General features: G+C 40.2%; 1 protein-coding gene across 4 annotated transcripts in view; it reads left to right on the top strand.

The window, feature by feature from the left end:
• LOC144594939 (AF4/FMR2 family member 1-like) overlaps positions 1–27,599 on the top strand; it is a 132,568-nt gene that overhangs the window by 78,045 nt on the left and 26,924 nt on the right. For 3 of the 4 annotated variants that reach the window (XM_078401894.1, XM_078401902.1, XM_078401878.1), the window contains exons 4-10: positions 3,450–3,494; positions 6,501–6,587; positions 6,784–6,820; positions 13,520–13,562; positions 18,625–18,679; positions 18,920–18,957; positions 26,602–26,758. In XM_078401894.1, the coding sequence (XP_078258020.1) occupies positions 3,450–3,494; positions 6,501–6,587; positions 6,784–6,820; positions 13,520–13,562; positions 18,625–18,679; positions 18,920–18,957; positions 26,602–26,758 (462 nt within the window). The remainder of the gene's footprint in view (positions 1–3,449; positions 3,495–6,500; positions 6,588–6,783; positions 6,821–13,519; positions 13,563–18,624; positions 18,680–18,919; positions 18,958–26,601; positions 26,759–27,599) is intronic. The other variant, XM_078401886.1, reaches the window with a different exon arrangement.

The raw sequence follows: 27,599 nt of genomic DNA, 5'->3' as shown, positions 1-27,599 counted from the left end.
TACTATCCTCCCAACAACTAGAGACCAATCTCGACTGAGCAGAATCTACCTCATTGGAGACCCTCGGACTATCTTTGATCGGACTTTACTGAATTTTATCTTGCTAATCTATATTCTCTTGAAGCATATTTACATTCTTCTCTTGAATTGCAAACATGATACTTGGACTCTCAGCCAAATCATTTATAAAAATTAAGAAAATTGGAGCACAAGTACCTGATCCCCACAGATGGTAATTTTAAATATTACCAGATTTAGAAATAATGTTTCAAATGTGGCTGCACTGTTATGTTGTTCTACAGGTCTAAAGTAAAACACTTCAGTGCTCTTGAGATGCAACAAACCTAAGTACATTTACTTAGTTAAGAGACAGTCAAAAAAAAAATTGGGGGGGGGATTTATTGGACAGAGGGAAAGCTATCTCTTTGAAACTTGTTGACTGTGTGAATTGTGGGATATTTTTAAATTTAGTAACAATATCCTTTAACATATGGCATTCAGGAAACTTTCTACATTCTATGTATGCTGCATTTAGAGAACAATATCATTTTTAAATTCAAATTCATGTTTTTGGAAAGTACTTCAGAAAGCACTTTGGTGCTTTCTTTGGTTAAAATGCACAATTCATTTTAAAATCTTTTAATATTTTTTATTGTTTCGCAAACAATATCCAGAAAATGGGCATAGGCAATTAAAAACATGAGAGGCTTGTATGACAAAAAGTTTAATTTACCTTGCACAATGTTAATGGAACTAAACATATTTTTCCATCAGTAGCAAAGATCAATAATTTAAAAAATATGTGACTGAAATGCTCACCAAATCAGGTTGTATCTGTGAAGAGAGAAACAGTGCTAATCTTTCAGGTCAAAAACCTTTCATCAGAAGTAGAAGTAGTTGCTGATTTTAATCAACTGCAGCGTCAGAAGAAGAGAGATAGGAAGGAAAGGATTAAAGCGAAGGTCTTTGTTGAAACATGGATATACAAATTAGGTCGAGGATAGACCCACCTCCTGAAGCCTGCTCCACTATTCAGCAAGATCTCAGCTGATCTGGCTGTAAGTTCAATTCCACATTCCCGCCTATTCTTGTTAACCTTTCATTCCTTTCCATCTCAGGAATTTATCTCCCTTTGCCTTAAAAATAGTCAAAGACACTCCTTCCACAGCCTTTTTAGAGAGGAAGAGTTCCAATGATTCTCAACTCTCTGAGAGAAAATGGTTCTCCTCATCCTTCTTGTATGAGCAGTCCTTTAAACAGTAACCTTTAGGATCTAGAATGTTTTAAATACTCTCTCATTCTCTTAAAATGCAGCAGATACCAGCTTAGCCTATTCAATCTTTTACCATAAGGCAGCCTAACCTATCCAGCCTTTGGGATGGTAAACGTTGTCTTAACTGCTAACAGATTAACTTCCAGCTGCTGTCCCAGAATTTTATGTTTAGTTGCAATACTTCATGCAGTTCATCTTTTCTCTAGTGCCTGCCAGATGATTTGGAATTAATGGTATTTGACTGGTTTTGCTATTCACAAAAAGACTAATCAGCTATTTGGCTTGTCGCAAATTTACACTAAAGAACCTGGATTATATCTCAAATGATCCAAACAAATTTCAAAATGGAGTCCATCTAACATCACTTGGATAGTATATTCTTTTGGATCACAGAAAAGCAGATGAGGCACTTGGAGTCATAGACATGCAGCACGGAAACAGACCCTTCGGCCCAAATTTGTCCATGCCGTCCAAGATGCCCCATCTAAGCTTTTAAATGGTGTTATAGTATCTGCCTCAACTACCTCCTCTGGCAGCCCGTTTCATATACTCACCACCCTGAGTGCATACGTTGTCCCTCGGGTTTGTATTAAATTTTGCTCCTATCACCTTAACCAAACATGTGTCCTCTTGTTTTCAATTTTCCCTTCCCCGGGTAGAACGGATACTGTGAACTGAGCAAGTTTAAAATAAAGTTTGTGCTATGGCTCTGACAAATTACCAAAAGAAAGCATGCATGTATTTGTCCAGCGCAGGTTTTGTGACTTCAAAGTGCTTTTTAACCATGAAATTATTCTTGAAGTGTGATGATAACGGGGAGTGGTTCAATCAATTGGTCTACAACTTTGTCCCGTCTATAAGGGACTCATGATGATCAAAATTCTGCAGATGTTGGAAATCTGAAATGAAAACAGAAAAGGCTGGATTCATTCAGTGTATCAGACAGCACTTGTGGAAAGAGAGACTGTACATGATTACAATCAAGCTGTCCACAGTGTACAGATAGGGGATAAAAGGAATAACGTTGAGTGCAAGATAAAGTCCAGTAAAGAGTAATATTTCAGATTATAGACCCTTTGTCCCAACCAGGAAAGAGAGAAAACAATTTAATTAACTGTAATGTGACTGAGCTACCATCTACTTCATTGTAGACCCTCGGACTATTTAATTGGACTTTACTGAACTTTATCTTGCACTCAACATTATTCCCTTTATCCCATATCTATACACAGTGGACGGCTTGATTGTAATCATGTATAGTCTTTCTGCTGACTGGATGGCACGTAAGAAAAAAGCTTTTTCACTGTACCTTGGCACATGAGATAATAAACTAAACTAAAGTTGGTGATTGAGGTATAAATATTATCCAGAATTACGGGTGATAATTCCCTAGTTCTTATAAATATTATGAGACCAAGTGGACCTGTTGGGCCAAAACCTCTCCTGCATTGGTTAAGCACCCTCTCTGCCTTCCCCCCCTCTCCCCATCCCCTCCTCCCCCTCCCTCCCTCCCTCCCCAGGAGATAGATTTAAACTTTAAAATGTGAATAATTAAAAAAATATTACACGATTTCAATGAAACTTCTTCCATTGGCACCAAAGGGACTACGGTGAGTAAGGTGGGCCGAAAATTGTCGCACTATCGTGTACCGTTTTGGCTGTAGTTCAGGAACAAACAAACAAGATTTTTAGTATATAGATGATAGAATCTCTTACACCCATTTGTGCCTGTTTCATCTGAAAACTTGCACTTCCAATAGTGCAGCCCCCTCTTTCTGCTATGTCATGCCGATATTTATGTTCAACCCCTGGGCCGGAACCCGAATCCGTAACTTTGTCTGAGGATGATGGCTAACTAATTTGAAGGGCACAGCAAAAAATAAGAGGCATTACTCTTGCCACTTTGCTGATTTTTCTATTTAAAAAGGTAATTAATGTCAGTTAACATCAGAGCCTCCAAACAACCTATCATGGAGGTGATAAATAGCTACTTTAATTCAATGGAATCTATTAACATTGTTTATTTTGCTAAAATTTAGAAAAAATAATTAAGTTTTGCCATAAGGCGTTTGATATTTATTGTTGTATACAAAGCTAAAGATGTTTGAGCTTTCTACTTTAAAGTGTCGCTATACTAATTACACACACAGGATACTGAATTGTTTCTTTCTGACAGGAAACATTATCAAATGATGTCAATTGTGTTGAAGAAATCCTGAAGGTAAGGTCTAATGCTATTAAATATTGCATAGTTTTCATACTTGTCTGTTCCTGTTGCTCTAGTTAAGGGGAACTTGATATAATGGAACAACATTATTTTTTTTAAAGCAATTGCTGACGAATATCTATATAAAAACAAATAGATCTTTATCTGTTATTATTCTCTGGCTGTATAACTTGGACTGAGTTGACCTTTATATAAACATGCATAGTAGATTTTGCAGAACTGACCAAAGTACTAGTTCAGGAATAGAAGCTTTTGAAAAGCTTCACGATATGCAAAGATAATCAGCAGTAGCAACTCTAATGTAAATTGAACGCACACAGTTCTGTATGAAAAGGTGCCTTTCATGCCCTGTTTTTAGGACTTGGGAATCTGTTTGCTTTGTAACTCGAAAGGTAGAAATATACCCCTCTGTGTTGTGAACAATTTTGGTTAAATTACTATTTTTACTTCTGTCATGCTAGTATTTACATTAGATACTAATAGTTTTATTTGAAATAGATTGCAGGAAATATGTTAGTTTAGCTTTTTGTCCCAAAGAGTAATTGCGGAACAATAAACAAGTTATGAAAGTCTCAGAACCTTTCTGTAACAAGATTTGTGTACAAACCATTGTGTCGCAATTGTGCTATTTTTGCTAAAGTACTATCACCATTGGGATTACTGCTCATCTGTTTTGGGCATCAATTGGATGTTTATTTGTTATTTTCCTGACTGCATTGGAGTCAGCTGATACAAACCTCCCCCCCCCCCTCCCACCCTAACCCCCAACCATTCCATTGTTCAGTCCCTGTCCCCACTCGTCAAAAACATGGGAAATTCCAATCACAATTTCCTTGATCTGCTCTGAATTAAAGTAGACAATTTATTTTGCTTCCTATCTCCTATTCTGGTGAGGTATGGTTTTGCCCTTTTAGCATTTCTCCACAACTAACAATGCTTTGACCTGTAATATTGCAATTGGTTTCTCACAAAGTTGCACCCATCTGAGAGTTGGGGAGCAATCTACCAACAAACCTGTAAACAACTCGTGCCCAGTCAGAATGACCTGAAGTATCAAGAGCAGGTGGTTAAGGGGTAAGCAGAAGAAGGGCTGTATCTTATAATTAATCCATGCTTACTTGATTGTTTTTTATACATGTGTAAATGTATGTTTTAATAAAATTATCCACTGTTGTATTATATAATTAAGGAAGACACCAACAATCTCCCAGATGTACTAGTGGACAGATGTCCTAGGACAACGGAGGAACTGAAGGAAATTCACATTAGGCAGGAATTGGTGTTGGGTAGACTGATGGGACTGAAGGCTGATAAATCCCCGGGGCCCGATGGTCTGCATCCCAGGGTACTTAAGAAAATGGCTCTTTGAAATCATGAACGCATTGGTGATCATTTTCCAATGTTCTATAGATTCAGGATCAGTTTCTGTGGATTGGAGTAGCTAATGTTATCCCACTTTTTAAGAAAGGAGAGAGAAAACGGGAAATTATAGACCAGTTAGCGTGACATCAGTGGTGGGGAAGATGCTGGAGTCAATTATAAAAGAAGAAATTGCGGAACATTTGGATAGCGGTAACGGGATCGTTTCGAGTTAGCATGGATTTACGAAGGGGAAATCATGCTTGACGTATCTTCTGGAATTTTTTGAAGATGTAACTAGGAAAATGGACAAGGGAGAGCCAGTGGATGTAGTGTACCTGGACTTTCAGAAAGCCTTTGATAAGGTCCTACATAGGAGATTAGTGGGCAAGATTAGAGCACATGGTATTGGGGGTAGGGTGCTCACATGGATAGAAAATTGGTTGGCAGACAGGAAACAAAGAGTAGGGATTAACGGGTCCCTTTCAGAATGGCAGGCAGTGACTAGTGGGGTACTGCAAGGCTCGGTGCTGGGACCGCAGCTATTTACAATATACATTAATGACTTAGATGAAGGGATTAAAAGTAACATTAGCAAATTTGCGGATGACACAAAGCTGGGTGGCAGTGTGAACTGTGAGGAGGATGCTATGAGGATGCAGGGTGACTTGGACAGGTTGTGTGAGTGGGCAGATGCATGGCAGATGCAGTTTAATGTGGATAACTGAGGTTATCCACTTTAGTGGAAAGAACAGGAAGGCAGATTATTATCTGAATGGTGTCAAGTTAGGAAATGGGATGTACAAAGAGATCTGGGTGTCTTTGTTCATCAGTCACTTAAAGTTAGCATGCAGGTACAGCAGGCAATGAAGAAAGCTAATGGCATGTTGGCCTTTATGACAAGAGGAGTTGAGTATAGGAGCGAAGAGGTCCTTCTGCAGTTGTACAGGGCCCTAGTGAGACCGCACCTGGAGTACTGTGTACAGTTTTGGTCTCCAAATTTGAGGAAGGATATTCTTGCTATTGAATGCGTGCAGCATAGGTTCACTAGGTTAATTCCTGGAATGGTGGGACTGTCGTATGTTGAAAGACTGGAGCGACTAGGCTTGGATATGCTGGTAATTAGAAGGATGAGAGGGAATCTTATTGGAACATATAAGATTATTAAGGGATTGGACACATTAGAGAGACATGTTCCCAATGTTGGGGGAGTCCAGAACCAGGGGCTACAGTTTATGAATGGTAGGCCATTTAGAATGGAGATGAGGACAAATATTTTTCAGTCAGAGAGTAAATCTGTGGAATTCACTGCCTAGATAGAGCTCTTAAAGATAGCGAAGTCAGGGGGTATGGGGAGAAGGCAGGAACGGGGTATTGATTGTGAATGATCAGCCATGATCACATTGAATGGCGGTGCTGGCTCGAAGGGCCGAATGGCCTACTCCTGCACCTATTGTCTATAATGTCAAAATAATTCTGGATTTCATTGTAAAATGTGGTACAAAGATGTTTAATTATCTTTTTTTTTAAAAAGAGCCATTAATGTCAAATTGGCTTAAACGTTGTTCTGTTACTTGGGATCCCCCTAATAATGAAGATGGAAATAATCTCACCATTGACCTGTTTTGGGTATTTTGACAGGAAATGACACATTCATGGCCACCACCTCTCACTGCCATCCAAACACCGAGTACAACAGAACCATCAAAGTTTCCTTTCCAAAACAAGGTGTGTGAAAATATGTGATTGCTTTCAAATTAATTAATTCAAATTTAATTATTAATTTTATCTTGGTTTCTTTTGAGGGAAATTAGGTGTTATGTTCAGAGGCTTCAGAAACTCTTCAGAAACTGGTTAATAATTCTGACTTTAATTACATTGTACTCTGAAAAGACTGAAAGTTATATTTTCTTGCAATTTGTAGGACACTCATGCCCCTTCTGGCTTTGGAGGAGGACACAGTAAGTGATCTCTCAAATCTGTTTTACAATTTGTGTTCGTATATATGTTGACTTAAAATGAAGATCAATCCATTTATGAAATTTTGTAATTTGAAAATATTCCCTAATTTTTCAGGGTATAGTATTGTCCAATTTAAAATGCTTGTTATAATTGCTGAAAAATTGCATTTGCAGTGGGAATCAGTTCATAGTAATAAACTTATTTTCACTAATAGAAAACTCCAGTGCCTGGCTTCATTTGACTGGGTAGAGTAACAATTCTGCGTCAGAGATTGCTGCCAGTCTGTAACAGCACCTGGACATTTAGCCCATATTGAACAAAATATACGTTTCCATAATTGGCAGCATTTTGACATTACTTGGACAACCATTTTAGCTCAGTGACAAGAAATGGCAGATGCCTTCTGGCTTGTGTTTTCTGTCATGCAGGCAGGCAGAGAACATTCTCGTCCTTAATTGCAGCATCAAAGTGTTTCTGGATATTCAGCCATTCCTTGACACATTAATAAAAATGTATTTAATTTTGTGCACTGGAGATTTTCTTTATGTAAGTGGAAAGAAGAATGGGGTTGCTGTCTGCTTTTCTTTTCTATTTCCTGGCTCAGAAATTCCCTAAGCCTCAATTTTCCATGCATATTCCAAGTACGCACACAGATTATCAGCGAGGCACAAGGAAGGACAAACTGGATGAGATAAAGAGCCACAGGTGCAAACTCTGAAGCTGCTGAATTTCACCATGGGGCAATATCTGCCCACATGCAGCTGATTTGAATCCTGGAAATTTTCTAGAAATGGACATTATGCCTACTATGAAGTATCGGTATTAACTACTAGGATATAAAGCCTTATCTCTTTAAAAGATCAAGGCTGGAAAGTGAAAGACATTCTTGGATACCTTGTAATTGTTGCAAGGAAATTGAAGTAGTTAAAGTAAAGGGCCTGTCCCAGTTCGGCGATTTTTAAGGCGACTGCCGGCGACTAGGCTGTCGCCGCACGTTCGCCGGTGTGTCGTGGGCATGGTCGCGAGTAGTCTCCAATGAGTCGTAGCAGTTCTCGGGTCTTCAGGAAATTTCAATCTGTTCAAAAAATTTTGGCGACAGCTGGCTTGACGCAAATAATCGTAGCTTGTCGTGGGCGCTATCGCAGGTTGTAGCCAGGTGAGGTAGGTTCTCGCCGGTGCTGAGGACGGATGAATTTCATTTTTTCGACTACCTACGTCAACCGGTGACAGGAGAAGACAAGTTGCGTTGTATAACTGGCCACCATAAAAATTATTACATAGAAGAATCTATTTAATGTTAAAAATCACTTTTTGGGTAGTTTTTGTAATTGTTTGAAGCTTAAATTTTTTAATGGATTTTTACATGTAGTTATCCACCTTTTATAGGGATTTAGTTTGTTTCAATAAAGTTGATTTTGGATATTTTGACAAAAAATTGATGTCTGAAGTTATTGCATTTCTAAGTACTTTCTCATGGCATCTGTTTCAAATATTTCAGTTTCATTTATTTTGACCAATGAAATAAACACAGACACAGGCATTGCACTGCATTTAAAAGGGAATACTTTTCATTTATTTAGATCAATGAAGCAAACACAATCAATTCACTGCATTGAAGGCGATCTCTTATCATTTCTTTCTATCAATGAAACAAAACAAACACAAGCAATTCACTGCATTGAAAGGCGAACACTTATTTCTTTCTATCAATGAAACAAAACAAACACAACCACTGCATTGCATTGAAAAGCAAACCTTTATCATTTACTTCTATCAATGAAACAAACACAGACACAAGCATTTCTCTGCATTGAAAGGCAAACACTTATCATTTAAAACAAACACAAACACAAGCATCTCACTGCATTGAAAGGCAAACTTATAATTACTTTCGATAATTGAAACAAAACCAACACAACCAATGCACTGCATCGAAAAAGAAACTCCTTTGGGAGGGTGTGGGTGGCCCTGAAAAGGGGCTTGGGTTGTGGTCTTTTGGGGGCTCTCTTCCTGGAGTGGTGGACCTCTGCTTGTGGAGTGGGCTGTTTGCTGCTGGTCTTCAGATCATGTCATTCTGCCATGGTACGCTGCCTATTTTGGAGTTGTAGTAAGTGCAGAGATGGTGACATGTAACAGTTGTGACTTGACAGGGTCGTAGCTTGTCGAGGGTGGAGGTCAGGTTGACGTCGGTTGTCGTAGCTTGTCGTAGTCGGTTGTCGTAGTCCCTTGTGTTTATATGTCATGCAGGCCAAGAGGCAGAGAATATTCTCGTCCTTAATTGCAGCATCAAAGTGTTTTTGAATATTCAGCCATTCCCTGACACATTAATAGACAATAGACAATAGGTGCAGGATTAGGCCATTCGGCCCTTCGAGCCAGCACCGCCATTCAATGTGATCATGGTTGATCATTCACAATCAGTACCCCGTTCCTGCCTTCTCCCCACACCCCCTGACTCTGCTATCTTTAGCTCTATCTAGCACTCTCTTGAAAGCATCCAGAGAATTGGCCTCCACTGCCTTCTGAGGCAAAGAATTCCACAGATTTACAACTCTCTGGCTGAAGTTTTTCCTCATATCATATCATATCATATCATATATATACAGCCGGAAACAGGCCTTTTCGGCCCTCCAAGTCCGTGCCGCCCAGTGATCCCCGTACATTAAATCCTACACCCACTAGGGACAATTTTTACATTTTACATTTACCCAGCCAATTAACCTACATACCTGTACGTCTTTGGAGTGTGGGAGGAAACCGAAGATCTCGGAGAAAACCCACGCAGGTCACGGGGAGAACGTACAAACTCCTTACAGTGCAGCACCCATAGTCAGGATCGAACCTGAGTCTCCGGCGCTGCATTCGCTGTAAAGCAGCAACTCTACCGCTGCGCTACCGTGCCGCCCTCTCCGTTCTAAATGGCCTACCTCTTATTCTTAAACTGTGGCCCCTGTTTCTGGACTCCCCCAACATTGGGAACATGTTTCCTGCCTCTAATGTATCCAATCCCTTAATACTCTTATATGTTTCAATATGATCCCCTCTCATCCATCTAAATTCCAGTGTATACAAGCCTATTCGCTCCAGTCTTTCAACATACGACAGTCCCGCCATTCCGGGAATTAACTTAGTGAACCTACGCTGCACTCCCTCAATAGCAAGAATGTCCTTCCTCAAATTTGAAGACCAAATCTGCACACAGTACTCCAGGTGCGGTCTCACTAGGGCCCTGCTCCTATACTCAACTCCTCTTGTCATAAAAGCCAACATGCCATTAGCTTTTTTCACTGCCTGCTGGACCTGCATGCTAACTTTAAGTGTCTGATGAACAAGGACACCCAGATCTCTTTGTACATCCCCATTTCTTAACTTGACACCATTCAGATAATAATCTGCCTTCCTGTTCTTACCACCAATGTGGATAACCTCACATTTATCCACATTAAACTGCATCTGCCAATAAAAGCCCTATTTAACTGAACTCTTAAATCTTTTGGGGAAATTACAAAGTACTTGTTCTTGAGCAAAGGGAGAAGGATATGAAAGCTACATATAGTTCCAAAGTTGCATTCAGCAAATATTTTGGAGCTTTTTTTCCTTCCCTTCTGACCACTATTCAAGATATTTGGGTGGCTTTTATTTAGGCTGCTCATTCTGTGGGTCACTGCAGCTAAAAAGAATAAAACATCAGTGAAAAATAAAGTTTAAAAATCTAACCTGCATGTGTGTCTTACTAGATGTGAATGTGCATATTTTATAATCTGCATATGCGTGCATAACTATCTGTGAATATGCAGATTTGTGGAAGTCATTAAGCCCATATGTAGAGAAAGAAAGTCGTAAGTACCACAAAAAAAAATTGCTTCAGTAGCAGTTAGAGAGATGGGTTTGTGATGACCTCATAAATCTGACTATTGTTTCTGCGGGAGCTTGGTTTTCTAAATCCACTGGATTACAGTTCCAGTCAGGAATCGAACCATCTAAATACTTTTTGTTCAGCTCCTGACCTCCACTATAAAGAAGGCATTAACCTCTTTAAATCACTCTTTGCATCAGTGTTGACTAGCCACAATTTCACTGCTTGTTGGGAGGAGGTCTTTGCTGCAAAGTTACAAGTGGTAGAGATGCTCACTCAGCTGGCTCCAAATCCTGTGCAAATTTGTTATTACAAACTTTTTTAGCAAATTGAAGCAGTTTTTTTCAGTCAAATTGAAGCAAAAACTAGGAGTTTAAATGTAGGAAGCTTATATTTACTCCAGTTCATAGTTTAAAATGTACACAGAAATTCTGAGTGTAAGAGAAAAGGCTTACCTTTAAATTGTGCTTTTCACAACCTTGGAATTGCTCTAAAACACAATATCCGGCGATGTACTTATGAAGTATAGTGCCTTTTGTTATGCTAGTCCTAATATAGTTTAGGAACTACTTTGCAATAGCCAAAATTTGCTTGAGGCTCCCTTGTTGTGTTCAAATTGACTATGCCAGCTATCTCTCTGTTTAAACTCTGTGTCATAACAGCATGTATGTGTAATTTGGGAGTTCAAATTTTGGAATATTTTACGTACATATGAATGTATGAATTAAGAGCAGACAATTAAGCTCACTGCTTAATAAGTTGTGGCTTTATTAAGTAGCACATCTGATTATAATTCACCTCCATCCCTTTGCTTATTAAATATCTTGCTACTCATGTCATAAAAATATTCAAAGATTCTGCTTTCACCACCCATTGAGGAAGAGACTTCCAAACAATTATAGCCTTCTGAGAGAAAATAAATTAATAATAACTCTGTCCTCAACGGAAGATGCCTTATTTTTAAATGGTGATTTCTAGGTCTTGATTCTTCCAGAAGAGAAAGTATTCTACCACATAACCCCATCAAGACCCCTCGGGATCTGATAAATTTCAATCAAACATGCCTCTCTTGAAAATTCCAGTGATTGCAAACCCAGCCTTTCTAAATCTTATTCGTGAGATGACACAAAGCTGGGTGGCAGTGTGAGCTGCTGGGTGGCAGTGTGAGCTGCGAGGAGGATGCTATGAGGTTGCAGGGTGATTTGGATAGGTTAGGTGAAGTCAAGTCAAGTTTATTTGTCACATACATATACAAGATGTGCAGTGCCTTCTTGTCCTGGGCAGAGCTGTTCCCAAACCAGACTGTGATGTTCCTGGACAAGATGCTTTCTACAGCCCCAGAGTAGAAGCATTGAAGGATCCTCAGAGAGACTCTAAATGTCCTCAACTGTCTGAGGTGGTAAAGGCGCTGTCTTGCCTTACTCACCAGTACGGCAATGTGTGTTGTCCATGTCAGATCCTCTGTGATGTGGACTCCCAGGTATTTAAAGCTGCTCACCCTATCCACAGTAATCCCATTTAACTCCAGTGGTGTGTACGTCTTTGGATGTTGAGCCCTTCTAAAGTCTACAATCAGCTCCTTAGTTTTTGTGACATTCAATAGGAGTCTGTTGTCCTGACACCAGTGTGCCAGATCAGCCACCTCCTCCCAGATGCATGGCAGATGCAGTATAATGTGGATAAATGTGAGGTTATCCACTTTGGTGGCAAGATCAAGGAGGCAGATTATTATCTGAATGGTGTCAGATTAGGAAAAGAGGAGGTGCAACGAGACCTGGGTGTCCTTGTTACATCAGTCACTGAAAGTAAGCATGCAGGTACAGCAGGCAGTGAAGAAAGCAAATGGCATGTTGGTCTTCATAGCAAGAGGATTTAAGTATAGGAGCAAGGAAGTCCTACTGCAGTTGTACAGCGCCCTGGTGAGACCACACCTGGAGTATTGTGTGCAGGTTTGATCTCCTAATTTGAGGAAGGACATTCTTGCTATTGAGGGAGTGCAGCATAGGTTCACCAGGTTAAGTCCCGGGATGGCGGGACTGACATATGATGAAAGAATGGATCGACGGGGCGTATATTCACTGGAATTTAGGAAGAGAGGGGACCTTATTGAAACATATAAAATTAGTAAGGGATTGGACAGGTCAGATGCAGGAAAAATGTTCCCGATGTTGGGGGAGTCCAGAACCAGCGGTCACAGTTTAAGAATAAGGGATAGGCCATTTTTGACTGAGATGAGGAAAAACATTTTCACCCAGAGAGTTGTGAATCTATTGAATTCTCTACCACAGAAGGCAGTGGAGGCCAATTCACTGGATGTTTTCAAGAGAGAGTTAAATATAGCTCTTTGGGTTAAAAAAATTTGGAGAAAGCAGAAACGGGGTACTGATTTTGGATGATCAGCCATGATCATATTTAATGGACGTGCTGGCTCGAAGGGCCGAATGGCCTACTCCTGCACTTATTTTCAATGTTTCCATGACCTGCCCATTCCAGGCATTGGTCTAATAAACCATCTCTGAATTGCTTCAAGCTCGTTAAACCTTTAAATAAGGAGACTAGTTCTGTACATGTTACTCCAGATGTGGTCTCGCCAATGCCCAGTATAACTGAAATATAACCTTCCTATGCTTTTATTTCAAATTCTAAGCAAAATATAATACATCCTGTTAGCTTTACTAATTACGTTATACATGCATACTTGGTTTTGGCGAATCTTACAGCAAGGTACCCACATTAGCTGTTTAGTAGAATGGCACGTCAATCTTAGATCGCTTGAAATAAATATTAATGCATGCATCTTCTAGTTTGGTCATTGTATTCATATATATTTTTTCCTTTGCAGAGAAATGTGATATTCCACCAAAAAATTCAGAGTCAAAAAAACCGTGAGTATATATTTTCTTCAGAATTTAGATCGGACATTTTCACAATTTGGAATTATTAACACAATTATATTTTGTTGTACCTGTCTCAAATACATCTGCTCTGAAATTAATCAATAATACAATATCCCTCAAATATAGCTGGGATATTCCCAACAACTTGTGGAGTGGATTTATTGCAGCTCTCAATTGATAGGTGAGGTAGTATTATTCTTGGTCTGTGCCAGCTACTTAAAATTTGGAAAACAGCAGTAATCCATCTCCCCTTCTTTCTTCTGCCCACACACAGAAGTTATAACATTGGCTGATTTGTACCATAAAGTCTTTAATTTTGAGGACATTAGCAGCCTTCAATGTTTGTTGATTGATTTTTATATTTTGGCCCTGCTGGTTTCTCTTCTGTAAATATTTGCAGTGGACCTAGAGTCTCATTCCATTTCACTAGCATGGTAACAAGTCTTCCTTTATATTCTTGTTCCCTCCAAAGCCAAATCACAGTGAACCAGGCCACAGTTAAAATCAATGCAGACTGAGCACCAATTTCTGTTATTCAGCTGTCCTCTTGCAACCATTAGTTCAATCATGAGAGAAGCCAGGTTTAAGACATGGGCCAGAAAGCATTGATGGCCAGCTAAAGGACCAGTTATCTGTTTCAAATTTCCAAATGTAAGGAATGTGTACATGCATGGGGATTGGAGAGTTTGGGGTAGCTGAAAGGGCAGCAAATGAAAGGTGGTGGGGAGAGATTTTTTTTTCAAATCTCAGGTTAGCAGTAGTAATTGCTGTGATAACTTTTAAAATGAATTGGGCAGGAAGTTGAAATGCAAATATTTGCAGGGCCAAAGCAAAAGAGTTGGGTAATGAGATTATTCGTGTAATTTTAAAGAAGTCAGTACGTGGAGCAATTAATCTCTCTCCTTTTATGTCATGAGATACTGTAATTTATTCTGCTGACTTAAAATAATAGTTTAAGATAGTTTGGTTTAGAAATACAGCGCGGAAACCGGTCCACACCGACCAGCGATCCCCACACATTAACACTACCTGACACACACTCGGGCCAATTTTATACTTATACCAACCCAATTAGCCGACATACCTGTACGTCTTTGGAGTGTGGGAGGAAACTGAACATCTCAGAGAAAACCCATGCAGGTCACGGGGAGAACACACAAACTCCTTACAGACAGCACCTGTCGTCAGGATCAATCCCGGGTCTCTGGTGCTGCAAGCACTGTAAAGTAGAAACTACCACTGTGCCGCCAGAATACAGCATTTTTAAGGAGAGGAGGAGGAATAACACACAAACTGAAATAATATCATGCAACCAATATTCTGTTGCAGTAAAGTGAAAAATGAAAATAATTCTAATAGACAATAGGTGCAGGAGTAGGCCATTCAGCCCTTCGAGCCAGCACCGTCATTCACTGTGATCATGGCAGCAATAAGTACCCCATTCCTGCCTTCTCCCCATATCCCTTGACTCCGCTATCTTTAAGAGCTCTATCTAACTCTCTCTTGAAAACATCCAGAGAATTAGCCTCCACTGCCTTCTGAGGCAGAGAATTCCACAGATTCACAACTCTCCGACTGAAAAAGTTTTTCCTCATCTCTGTTCTAAATGGCCTACCCCTTATTCTTAAACTGTGGCCCCTGGTCCTGGACTCCCCCAACATCGGAAACATGTTTCCTGCCTCTAGCGTGTCCAACCCATTAATAATCTTATGTTTCAATAAGATCCCTTCTCATCCTTCTAAATTCCATTGTATACAAGCCCAGTTGCTCCAATCTTTCAACGTATGACAGTCCCACCATGCTGGGAATTAATCTCGTGAACCTACACTGCACTCCCCTAATAGCAAGAATATCCTTCCTCAAATTTGGAGACCAAAACTGCACACAATACTCCAGGTGTGGTCTCACCAGGCCCACGTACAACTGTAGAAGGACCCCTTTGCTCCTATACTCAACTCTTGTTATGAAGGCCAACAGATCTTAAGCAATATATTACAACGTAAAACAATGAACCTTTGGCTGCAATTAATTTGGACAGCAATCAGTGGGTAGATGCCTGTCTGATGAAAATTGATCCAACATTGATTATTTGCAGCTATCTAATTGTTAGCTTGTGTTCTATAGTGATGAGATTCTACTGACATAAGGGATTAAGCATTCATCTGAGGTTTAGCAATAAATTATATAATAATTAGACTGCAGATATATATAACTATTGAAGTCTGCTAGCAGCTTGCCTATTTTATATGCAAATTAGGTGATCACCCCAGAGAATAATTGGAACGATAGGTCATAAAATTCTGCAGTCTATAAATTTGTCAGTACTGTGGTTTAAAGTGAAGCCAATCACAAATTGTCTTTACTTTAGACTTCAGAGATACAGCACGGAAACAGGCCTTTTGACCTACCAAGTTCGCGATCACCCTGTACACTAGCGCGATACTACACATGGGACTATATACTAGGGGAAATTTACAATTTTACCAACGCCAATTAACCTACAAACCTGTACGTCTTTGGAGTGTGGGAGGAAACCAGAGCACTCAGAGAAAACTCACATGGTAATGGAGAACGTACAAACTCCGTACAGACAGCACCCTGAGTAAGGATCGAACCCAGGTCTCTTGCACTGTAAGGCAACAACTTTGTCGTTGCACCACTGTGCCGCCCTTGGAAATAAAATTTTCCCTCGGGTCACCTGTAAAATGAAGTACATATTTCAGCCAAGGAATTTATTTTCTTGCCAAATCATCCTTGATTGAGTTATTTTTTGTGTGTGCAGTGGGAGAAAGCAACAATTGCCTACAAATGTTGGCATGCCCCAAGTATTGCATTGGTGGACACAGTAGGACCATCAGCAGTAGGACCAGTACTTGCGCATCTCTGAGACTTCAGGCATAAATTTGCGAAAGCTGTAGATTTTTATGCCAGTTACTATTCAATTCCAAGACTGAGCTCAGGGAGAAGAGGGTTCAGCGATGTCTGGCTCGGTTGCGCCTTTGCTGTGGTCAGCACTGTGGGTGTGAGTGGGTAGTGGACCAAGACATGTGAAATAAATGGAGAAGATTGGAATCTGATGTTTGTGATGGATTGGGGGAGAGAGGAATTGGGGAGATATATTCAGGATTCTTGGCTGGGAAATGGCAGATCGGTGCCTGCAACTTGACCAACGTGGAATTGAGGTTAGAGCGTGGGGTTTATTGTTGTAGTGGGGATTGCAACTTTTCTTGCTCAAGTCTTGCTCAATGTAAACCGTAAACCTCTGTTCACAAAACACCTGTCCAGCATGCAATGGTGCGCCTGCTAAAATGTTTGTATCATAACAGAAGAAACTTCAGAATTTCCACTGTGCAAATGGTTCAGATTTTGGATTTTATTTTTACAAAGGATTCATCAAGTGTAACTAAATGGGAAGGGTCTTTCTTACCCTTGGCTACTCGATCAGAGGAAGCAAGGATACATGATTACCTCAATAGTCAGATCTTTTTAAAGTAATCCATCAGTATAGATCTTTATTGTTTCCTGTCAATATTGGGATTAAAAGATTTCAGTAAAGGTAATTGGGGGCACTCAATTCCAGTTTTATGTGTTTCTGCTTCCCTCTGTGTGGATGGTTTCCAGGAGAAAACACTGGGTGATATGCACTCTTTTTAGAGAATAAATGCATTAATTTCAGAGCCTAGTCGGCACCATTGTCCTGTACATGTTGGAATTTATAGGGGAAAAATGCACTTGAATCGAAGGTACAACAGGGCCAACAAATTATTCTCGAAGTTTAGCAACAGTTCTAATATGGGCACATTTGGAGCCATATATTACATGGTACCATATTGGTGAAGGAAATACATGACTAGTTAATTTGTTTCAGTCATGTCGGTCAAGGCAAAAATTTTCACCAGGTTAAAATAAACCAGAAAATATCTGAATTTGTTGAGAAGGCAGGAACGGGGTACTGATTGAGAATGATCAGCCATGATCACATTGAATGGTGGTGCTGGCTCGAAGGGCCGAATGGCCTACTCCTGCACCTATTGTCTATTGTTTAACCAGAGAGCTGTAGTCAACAGCTAACTGCATTATGAAAGTGGCGTCACAGGTAGATCACGTGGTCAAGAAGGCTTTCGGCATATTTCCGTTCATCAATTAGGGTACTGAGTATAGAAGTTGGGATGTCATGTTATAGTTGGACAAGATGTTTGTGAGGCCACATTTGGAGTTCAGTTATGGTCACCCTGCTATAGGAAGGATGTTGTTAAGCTGGAAAGACTGCAGAGCAAATTTACGAGGATGTTGCCAGGACTTGAAGGCCTGAGCTATAGGGAAAGGTTGGGCAAGCCAGGACTTTATTCCTTGGAGCACAGGAGGATGAGGGGTGATCGTACGGACGTGTATAGGATCATGAGGTGAATGGATAGGGTAGAAGCAAAGAGTCTTACCCTGAGTAGGGGAATCAAGAGACAAGAGGACCTAGAATTAAGGAACGAGGGAAGAGATTTAATAGGAACCTGAGAGGCAACATTTTCACACAGAGGGTGGTGAGTATATGGAATGAGCTGCCAGAGGAGATAATTGAGGCAGGTACCATAACAACATTTAAAATACATTTGGACAGGCACATAGATAGGAAAGGTTTAGAGGGATATGGGCCAAACAGGGGCAGGAGGGACAAGTGCAGATAGAGCTTCCTGATTAGCATGGGCAAGTTGGGCCGAAGGGCCTGTTTCTTTGCTGTATGACTCTGAGGTAGTGAAGAATGCACAACCCAAGCAGTCTCATTGCAACCATGGATCAATCTTCCCTCATTTGTATCATACATTCATTTACATATTAAGTCTTTGTTCACCAAATCATTATAGAGTATATAGGGCATGGTGTGGTGATAGTAATAAACCATACATTTTTGAGTTATTTTTTAAAAAATCAAATGAAACTTTGAATTGGAAATCCTTTTGGGCGAGTTACTGAAACTGAACAACAATTCCAAAATGTAATTTTTTTAATTTTTCAATTTGTGCCCCATTTACCTAGTTTTGTTCAAATTTATTTCCAGGATGCTTGAACATGACCTGCAGATCAGCAGTAGTGATGACAGTGATGTGGACCAGGTTAGTTTTTAGATTTCTGTTCAGCATCTGTGTTAAATGTATATGAAGATGGAATTGCTTTGTGGAAATGTAATTACTGTGAAAAGCATGCATGGTGTGTGTGATCTCTTTCTTAATTTGTAACCAAGATACTGATTTGCTTGCTTTTTCTTTTCACATTATCTTCCTTCCCGTGCCACCCATGCCCTTCCCCTTCCCCCCCCCCCCCCCCCCCCCCCACCCTTTCGCACTTTCATGCAGGTCATGAAAAAGCCAGTGCCTATTCCTGTTCCGAAAAGGTACCTAATTTTTCAGTTCACATATTGATGTTTAGTTGTGTGTTGGCTTTTAGCTCTTTGAGACAATGTTCTAGGGTGGAACATAGAACAGTACGACACAGGATCAGGCCCTTCAGCCCACAATGTACTGAACATGGTGCCAAGTTAACCTAATCTCCTCTGCCTAAACATGATCCATATCCTTTCATTACTATGTTCCTATCTGAAAGCCTCTTAAATGCCACCATCGTATCTGCCTCTTCCACCACCACTCTTCGCGGCGTTTTCCTGGCACTCACTGCCCTCTGTAAAAATAAAACTTGCCCCACACATCTGCTTTAAACTTTCTCCCCCCCCCCTTACCTGAAAGCTAAGCCCTATAATCTTTGACATTTCCATCCTAGGAGAGAGGTTCTGATTATCTACCCGTATCTATACCTCTCATAATTTTATACTCTTCTATGCACCAGAGAAAACAATCCAAGTTTATCCAGCTTCTCTTCATACCTAATATCCTTTATTCAGGCAGCATTCTGACAAACCTCTTCTGTACCCCCTCCAAATTCACCACGTACTTTCTGAATTTGGGGTCATGTGAACTGCACACAATAAGTCAAATATGGCTTAACCGAAGCCCTGTAGGATGAGTTCCTAACCTCAGTGCCCTGACTCCTGAAGGCAATTATACCATATGCCTTCTTTACCACTGCGTTATCCTTTCAGAGAGCTGGTTGTGGACCCCAAGATCCTTCTGCAAATCAATGCTGTAAAGTGTCTTTCCATTATCTGTATAATTTCTTCTTGTATTCAACCTCCCTAAGTGTAACACCTCATACTTGCTCTGATTAAACTCCCTTCCATTTCTCCAGCCATTTCTGTAGCTGATCTACAACCCGTTGAATACTTTTGGCAGCTTTCCTCACTATCTGCATGTCCACCAATTTAGTAGTCTGCAAACTAACTAACCAACCTATCAATATTTACATCCAAGTCATGTATATAAACAACAAAGGTCCCAGCACAGATCGGTGCAGAACTCCACTGGTCACAGACTGCTACCACAACCCTCTATCTTCCGTGGGTAGGACAGTTCTGGATCCCATGCATCTTAATCTTCTGGATCAGCTTACCGTAAGGGACGTTATCAAATGCCATATTAAAATCCATGTTCTCAACATCCACTGCCCTACCCTCATCGATCACCTTTGTTGTCCCCTCAAAATATTCAGTCAAGTTTGTAATTCATAACCTGCCTGGACAAAGCCATGCTGATCTTACCTAATTACCCCATTCTCCAAATGTGAGTAAATCCTAACCAAAATAATCCTCTCCGATGGCTTCTCTACCATTGACATAAGGTCCACCTGCCTACAATTTCCTGGATTTTAACTGCTTCTCCTCTTAAACAAAGGAAAAACATTGGATTCCTCCAGGACCTCGTCTGGGGCTTGATAAGATGCAAATATCATTGCCAAAACTCCTGCAATCTCCTTACCTCTCTCAATAACTTGTGATGGATCCTATCAGGCTCTAGGGAGCCCCACCACCATCTCCTCCTTTATCTACAACTGCCCTTAGTATTCCTCACACTGATCCAGCTGTCCTCCACGTCCTTCCCTTGATGAATACAGATGTAGATTACTTATTTTGTACCTTGCCAACACCGTCTGACTCCAAGCTTAAATTCCCTCCTTTATCGTTGAAGCCCCTGCCTTCTCTGTAGTTACCCTCTTGTTTTTGATGTATGTATTAAAAAAGCCGTGGGGTTTTCTTAAATCCGACTCACTAATGACAATTCATGAGGTCTCAGTAGAGAAGGAATGGGTGACGTTTCGGGTCGAGACCCTTCTTCAGACTGACCCGAAATGTCACCCATTCCTTCTCTCCTGAGATGCTGCCTGACCTGCTGAGTTACTCCAGCATTTTGTGAATAAATACCTTCGATTTGTACCAGCAGTTATTTTCTTATAATGACAATTCATGGCTCGTTTTGGCCCATCTAATTGCCTGCTTGAATTCTTTCCTGCTTACTTTCCGTTTCTCAAAGGTTCTGTCTGATTTCATATGCTTCCTTTTTTTTGGACCAAATTTACAACCTTTTTGTTATTCAAGGTTCCTCGTCATCCTTATCCTTCTACCCTACTGGAACATGCTGGTCCTGAACTCTGATCAACTTGCCTTTCAATGACTCACATTTCAGATGTGGATGTACTCAATAACAACTGTTCCCTATTTACTCTTCCGAGCTCCTGACTAACAATGCTGTAATCTGCCTTGCCTCAATTTAATACCTTGCCCTAAAATCCAGACATGCTTATTCGTAACTATCTTCAAACTTATGGAATTGTGTTCACTATTCCCAAAATGCTCTTCCACTGAAACATCAGCCACCTGGTTTCTAGTACATTGTCCAATATAGTTCCTCCTCGAGTTATGCTAAAAAACTACATGCTGTTGAAGAAAACCTTCTCATCCTTCTAAATTTCAGTGTATACAAGCCTAGTCGCTCCAGTCTTTCAGCATACCACAGTCCCGCCACCTAGTGAACCTATGCTGCACTCCCTCAATAGCAAAAATGTCCTTCCTCAAATTTGGAGACCAAAACTGCACACAGTACTCCAGCTATGGTCTCACTAGGGCCCTGTACAACTGCAGAAGGACCTCGTTGCTCCTATACTCAACTCCTCTTGCGGTGATGTTTTGCCTCCTTGGCTGTAGAAAGAAATTACAGAAACTCTTTGAATTTCTCAGTTTTATTGACTGAAATTATAAATGAACAGTTCAGATGAATAGAAATAGATTATTTTTTAGAAGATAAAAAGCAGTTAGTTTAAAAAAACCCTTGTGCCCGGGAATCAAAATGAGCCAAATAAATAAAGCACAAATTTTTGAAATGCTAGACTGAAATATGGACAGGAAAGATCGATCAACCCTGCCAACACGATCATATGCTTAGAATCATTCAAAGGAACAACCCATCAGAGTCACTTCCCCCAACAGCCAAGTACTAATAATAGTCGATGCAATAGTCAGAAAATTATTCTCCCTTCTTCACAAACTGGCCCAATCTTATTCATTTGTATCTGTAGGTGAAATTCTAAATGGCATACTTTATTTTACATTGAGTTACCTTGGCTATTTGGTTTAGCTATTGGCAGCACTGGTCAAAGTCTTAAGAGAACTTGGTTACTTTTTAAAACAATTTTAGTTCTATCCACCATCCTAAATTTTTCAGAATAGTTGGTAAAGATTTTAACACAGAAAGCATGCATATTTTTGTAAACTTGCATTAAATGAGTGTCCATCTGCTCCTGGTGAACGATGCTCTTGTTAGAGAGAAAGAGAAAGTGTAGGTCAAATTCTAATTCTGTCTGCATATTCAGGGAAGCCAAAGAGGGAGATAGAGAGAACCCTTATTTCCACAATTTACATAAAAAATCTACGGGCTGAGGTTTAAAAATTAGAGCCAAGCCTTTTACTTATGAAGATAGAAAACGTTTCCACATGTAAAGGGAGATAGATGTTTGGTGCTCCCTTTCTCAGACAGATTTTAATATTGTCAAATGTTATCATTAATTTATTATCCAAAAGATGAAAGCATTGAATTAAGACATGAATCAGGGTGATCTCACTGAATTAAAGTACAGGCTAAGTGCCTTACTGCTCTTCCCAAGTAGGCACTTCATGGATCAACAGTCATATTTATTTTGAGACTTTTAATTTTATCCAAGACATCCTAAGCTATTTAATTGTTTCACCTTATCAGTGCAACTTATTGCACTCTCTGCTTTGTCTATGAGACAAAGTAATTCATTTAAGACGTGTGCCCTAAGAATTCATTCCAACATGTCCTGAGGAATCCATCAATGTTTCAGCAGTTTTTAATAGCTCACTGGCCTATGACATAGCTAAAAATAATGCCTGTTTTGAAATGTGACAATTTCATCTTTTTGTTAAGTGGATGATTCTGGCTTTTATTCAATGAACCACAAACTCCTCATTGACCTTGCCAGTAGACCTAGAGTTATACAGCACAAAAACAGGCCCCAGCCCAGCTTGCCTAGGCTGACCAAGATGCTCCTCTACATTAGTCCCACCTGTTCGTGTTTGGCCCATATCCCACTACAATTTCTATCCATGTCTCTATCCAAATGTCTTTTAAACATTGTTGTAGTTTCTGCCTCAACTACCTTCGGCTGCTCCTGAATTTTAAAAATAAGTGTAAAAATAAGTCTTCTATTAGCTATTACCTTTGCTAACTAAATTTCCGATCTGGTAAATTGACATATCGAGCATAAGTCAATTAAAACAGCAAAACTATTGAAGTCCGATAAAGGATTGTCCACAATTGAAAATTAAAAAATCTACGATGTAATGCATGTTATTATAATTGCCATAATAGAAAAGTTGGGTTAGAAACATAGAAACATAGAAAATAGGTGCAGGAGTAGGCCATTCGGTCCTTCGAGCCTGCACCGCCATTCAATATGATCATGGCTGATCATTCAGCTCAGTAGCCTGTACCTGCCTTCTCTCCATACCCCCTGATCCCTTTAGCAAAAAGGGCCACATCTAACTCCCTCTTAAATATAGCCAATGAACTGGCCTCAACTACCTTCTGTGGCAGAGAATTCCACAGACTCACCACTCTCTGTGTGAAGAAATGTTTTCTCATCTCGGTCCTAAAAGACTTCCCCCTTATCCTTAAGCTGTGACCCCTGGTTCTGGACTCCCCCAACATCGGGAACAATCTTCCTGCATCTAGCCTCTCCAACCCCTTAAGAATTTTATATGTTTCTATAAGATCCCCCCTCAGTCTTCTAAATTCCAGCGAGTACAAGCCCAGTCTATCCAGTCTTTCCTCATATGTAAGTCCCGCCATCCCAGGGATCAATCTGGTGAACCTTCTCTGTACTCCCTCTAAGGCAAGAACATCTTTCCTCAGGTTAGGAGACCAAAACTGCACACAATACTCCAGGTGCGGTCTCACCAAGGCCCTGTACAACTGCAGCAGAACCTCCCTGCTCCTAAACTCAAATCCTCTTGCTATGAATGCCAACATACCATTCGCTTTCTTCACTGCCTGCTGCACCTGCATGCTTGCTTTCAATGACTGGTGCACCATGACACCCAGGTCACGTTGCATCTCCCCTTTTCCCAATCGGTCACCATTCAGGTAATACTCTGCTTTCCTGTTCTTGCCGCCAAAGTGGATAACCTCACATTTATCCACATTATATTGCATCTGCCATGCATTTGCCCACTCGCCTAATCTATCCAAGTCACTCTGCAGCCTCCTAGCATCCTCCTCGCAGCTAACACTGCCACCCAGCTTCGTGTCATCCGCAAACTTAGAGATGTTGCATTCAATTCCCTCGTCCAAATCATTAATATACACTGTAAATAACTGGGGTCCCAGCACTGAGCCTTGCGGTACCCCACTAGTCACTGCCTGCCATTCCGAAAAGGACCCGTTTATTCCTACTCTTTGCTTCCTGTCCGCCAACCAATTTTCTATCCACCTCAACACTGAACACTCAATACCGTGTGCTTTAAGTTTGTACACCAATCTCCTATGTGGGACCTTGTCGAAGGCCTTCTGAAAGTCCAGATATAACACATCGACTGGTTCTCCCTTATCCACTCTACTAGTTACTAGTTAAACTGCCTGTTATGCATTTTGAGTATTCTAATCGAATAAGGTACTTGCAGTGTGGTTGTGAGACATCTACAGTGCCCTCCATAATGTTTGGGACAAAGACCCATCATTTATTTATTTACCTCTGTACTCCACAATTTGAGATTTGTAATAGAAAAACATCACGTGGCTAAAGTGCAGTTGTCAGATTTTAATATTGACCATTTTTATACATTTTGGTTTCACCATGTGGAAATTACAGCAGTGTTTATACATCGTCCCCCCATTTAAGGGCACCATAATGTTTGGGACACAGCATTGTCATGTAAATGAAAATAGTCATGTTTAGTATTTGGTTGCATATCTTTGCATGCATGACTGCTTGAAGTCTGTGATTCATGGACATCACCAGTTGCTGGGTGTCTTCTCTGTGGTGCTCTGCCAGGCCTGTATTGCAGCCATATTGAGCTTATACTTGTTTTGGGGGTTAGTCCCCTTCAGTTTTCGCTTCAGTATATAACTGGCATGCTCAATTGGGTTCAGATCAAGTGATTGACTTGGCCACTCAAGAATTGACCATTGTTTAGCTTTGGAAAAACTCCTTTATTGCTTTAGCAGTATGTTTGGGATCATTGTCTTGCTGTAGAATGAACCGCCGGCCAATGAGTTTTGAGGCATTTGTTTGAACTTGAGCAGATAGGATGTGTCTATACACTTCACAATTCATTATGCTACTACCATCAGCAGTTGTATCATCAATGAAGATAAGTGAGCCAGTATCTTCAACAGCCATGCATGCCCAGGCCATAACACCCCCACCACCATGTTTCACAGATGAGGTGGTATGCTTTGGATCTTGAGCAGTTCCTTCTCTCCTCCATACTTTTCTCGTGCCATCACTCTGATATGTTAATCTTCGTCTCATCTACCAGAACTGTGGTTGCTCTTTTAAGTACTTCTTGGCAAACTAACCTGGCCATTGTATTTTTGCGGCTAACCAGTGGTTTGTATCTTGCAGTGCAGCCTCTGTATTTCTGTTCATGAAGTCTTCTGTGGACAGTGGTCATTGACAAATCCACACCTGACTCTTGAAGAGTGTTTCTGATCTGTCGGACAGGTGTTTGGGGATTTTTCATTATTATAGAGAGTTCTTCTGTCATCAGCTGTGGAGGTCTTCCTTGGCTTGCCAGTCCCTTTGCGATTAGTAGGCTCACCAATGCTCTCTTTCTTCTTAATGATGTTCCAAACAGTTGATTTTGGTAAGCCTACGGTTTGGTTGATGTCTCTAACAGTTTTATTTGTGTTTCTCAGTCTCATAATGGCTTCTTTGACTTTCATTGACACAACTTTGGTCCTCATGTTGATAAACAGCAATAAAAGTTTCCAAAGGTGATGGGAAGACTGGAGGAAAGACTAGGTGCTGAGAGCTATCTGATACCTGCATCACACCTGAGCAATTACAAACACCTGTGAAGCCATGTGTCCCAAACATTATGGTGTCCTGAAATGGGGGGACTATGTATAAACACTGCTGTAATTTCTACATGGTGAAACCAAAATGTATAAAACAGGCCTTTAATAAAATCTTACAATGTACACTTTAACCACGTGATTTTTTTTCTAATACAAATCTCAAATTGTGGAGTACAGAGGCAAATAAATAATGATGGGTCTTTGTCCCAAACATTATGGAGGGCACTGTAGCTTAAAATTAGTTCTGAGATGAAATCAGCAAGCATGGTTGTTGGAGTGCTTTGTTTTACCCTGGCATTCACCACCTGATGCACAATACTCAAATGTTATATTAAACAAAGTGATAGCTAAAGTTGCAATTTTAAAAAATAATATTGTAAACAAATAAACTTACAGAATTGATTTTATGTAACTAGAATCATGTCATAATTAATGAAAGTGCAGGTTAATTCATTAGTACTTGAATAGCTGCAGGTTAATTATTTTTCTGTGATTTTGTATGGACCGAAAAAACATTTAAAACTACATGTTGCCTCTCTGACTTAAATTTTTAGTGCTTCCTTGCTGCCTCAGAGTGATAATATTTTATCAAGACATTCCAGTGGTGGCTTAAACAACTTAAGTGAATCTGGGAATTCATCTGGCTCTGATTCAGAGAGTGAAAGCACCTCTACAGACAGTGAAGGAGCATCAAGGGCTCCCACTCCTGAGGTATGACAGGCTGTAAACTGTATATTGGAAAATGAATGTTTATTTTTGAGCCTTTGATTTATTTTGAACTGAAATGCATGGGAGTGGCAATGAAAAGGTAAGGAGAATTAACTAGAAATTACAGTCATAAAACATTATCTTTAACATTTTTATGCAATTAAAAATTGATTTATCTCCTTGCCCCCTTCCCAACCCAATCCTTTCCCTCGAGAAGAATCCTATCACAACCAATGCCAAGTTATTTTGCACCACTCTGGAAATTTAATCGGGCTCTTACTAAGAATCATCCTTGGCAGCCTGATACATTTTCTCACCCCAAATGCTGATACATATATTACTCCCCATCTGCATTCCCCTGAAAACCATCGGCTGCTGATGCCTTGGGCTTCCTGGATGTGATTGAACTTTCCAGTAGAGCATTGGTGACCAGAGAGATCACTAGTATTCTGCTCTCTGATGTTTCATGCCTGTCAGGCATAGCTTGAAGGATGGACTTTAAAGGACTAACATTTTAGCCAATAAATTCCATAATTATGCTCCAGACTTTGTGCAATCTACATGCTATGCCCTTGGTAGATGCCACTGTTCAAACTCACTCATCCAAAATGTGATTTTTGTTTAATTTTACTTTCTAACTAACTTGAGAATTTTTCAAACATTTACCTGAAAATGTGGATATGGGAAATATGTTTAATTTGGTATGGACTTGCAAAGGTGTTTGATAAGGTGCTACATAATCGACATCATCAACGTTGAAAGCAATTAAATAAGTTGTTGCAGCATGCATGGAAAAGCTCCTATATAATTTTAAACAGTGGTAAAAAGTTGTTTTTCCTCAGTC

The sequence above is a fragment of the Rhinoraja longicauda genome, chromosome 1 (assembly GCF_053455715.1).
Source record: "Rhinoraja longicauda isolate Sanriku21f chromosome 1, sRhiLon1.1, whole genome shotgun sequence".
NCBI lineage: Eukaryota > Metazoa > Chordata > Chondrichthyes > Rajiformes > Arhynchobatidae > Rhinoraja > Rhinoraja longicauda.
Note: the sequence above shows the minus strand (reverse complement) of the source record. Positions and strands in the feature narration are given on the sequence as shown.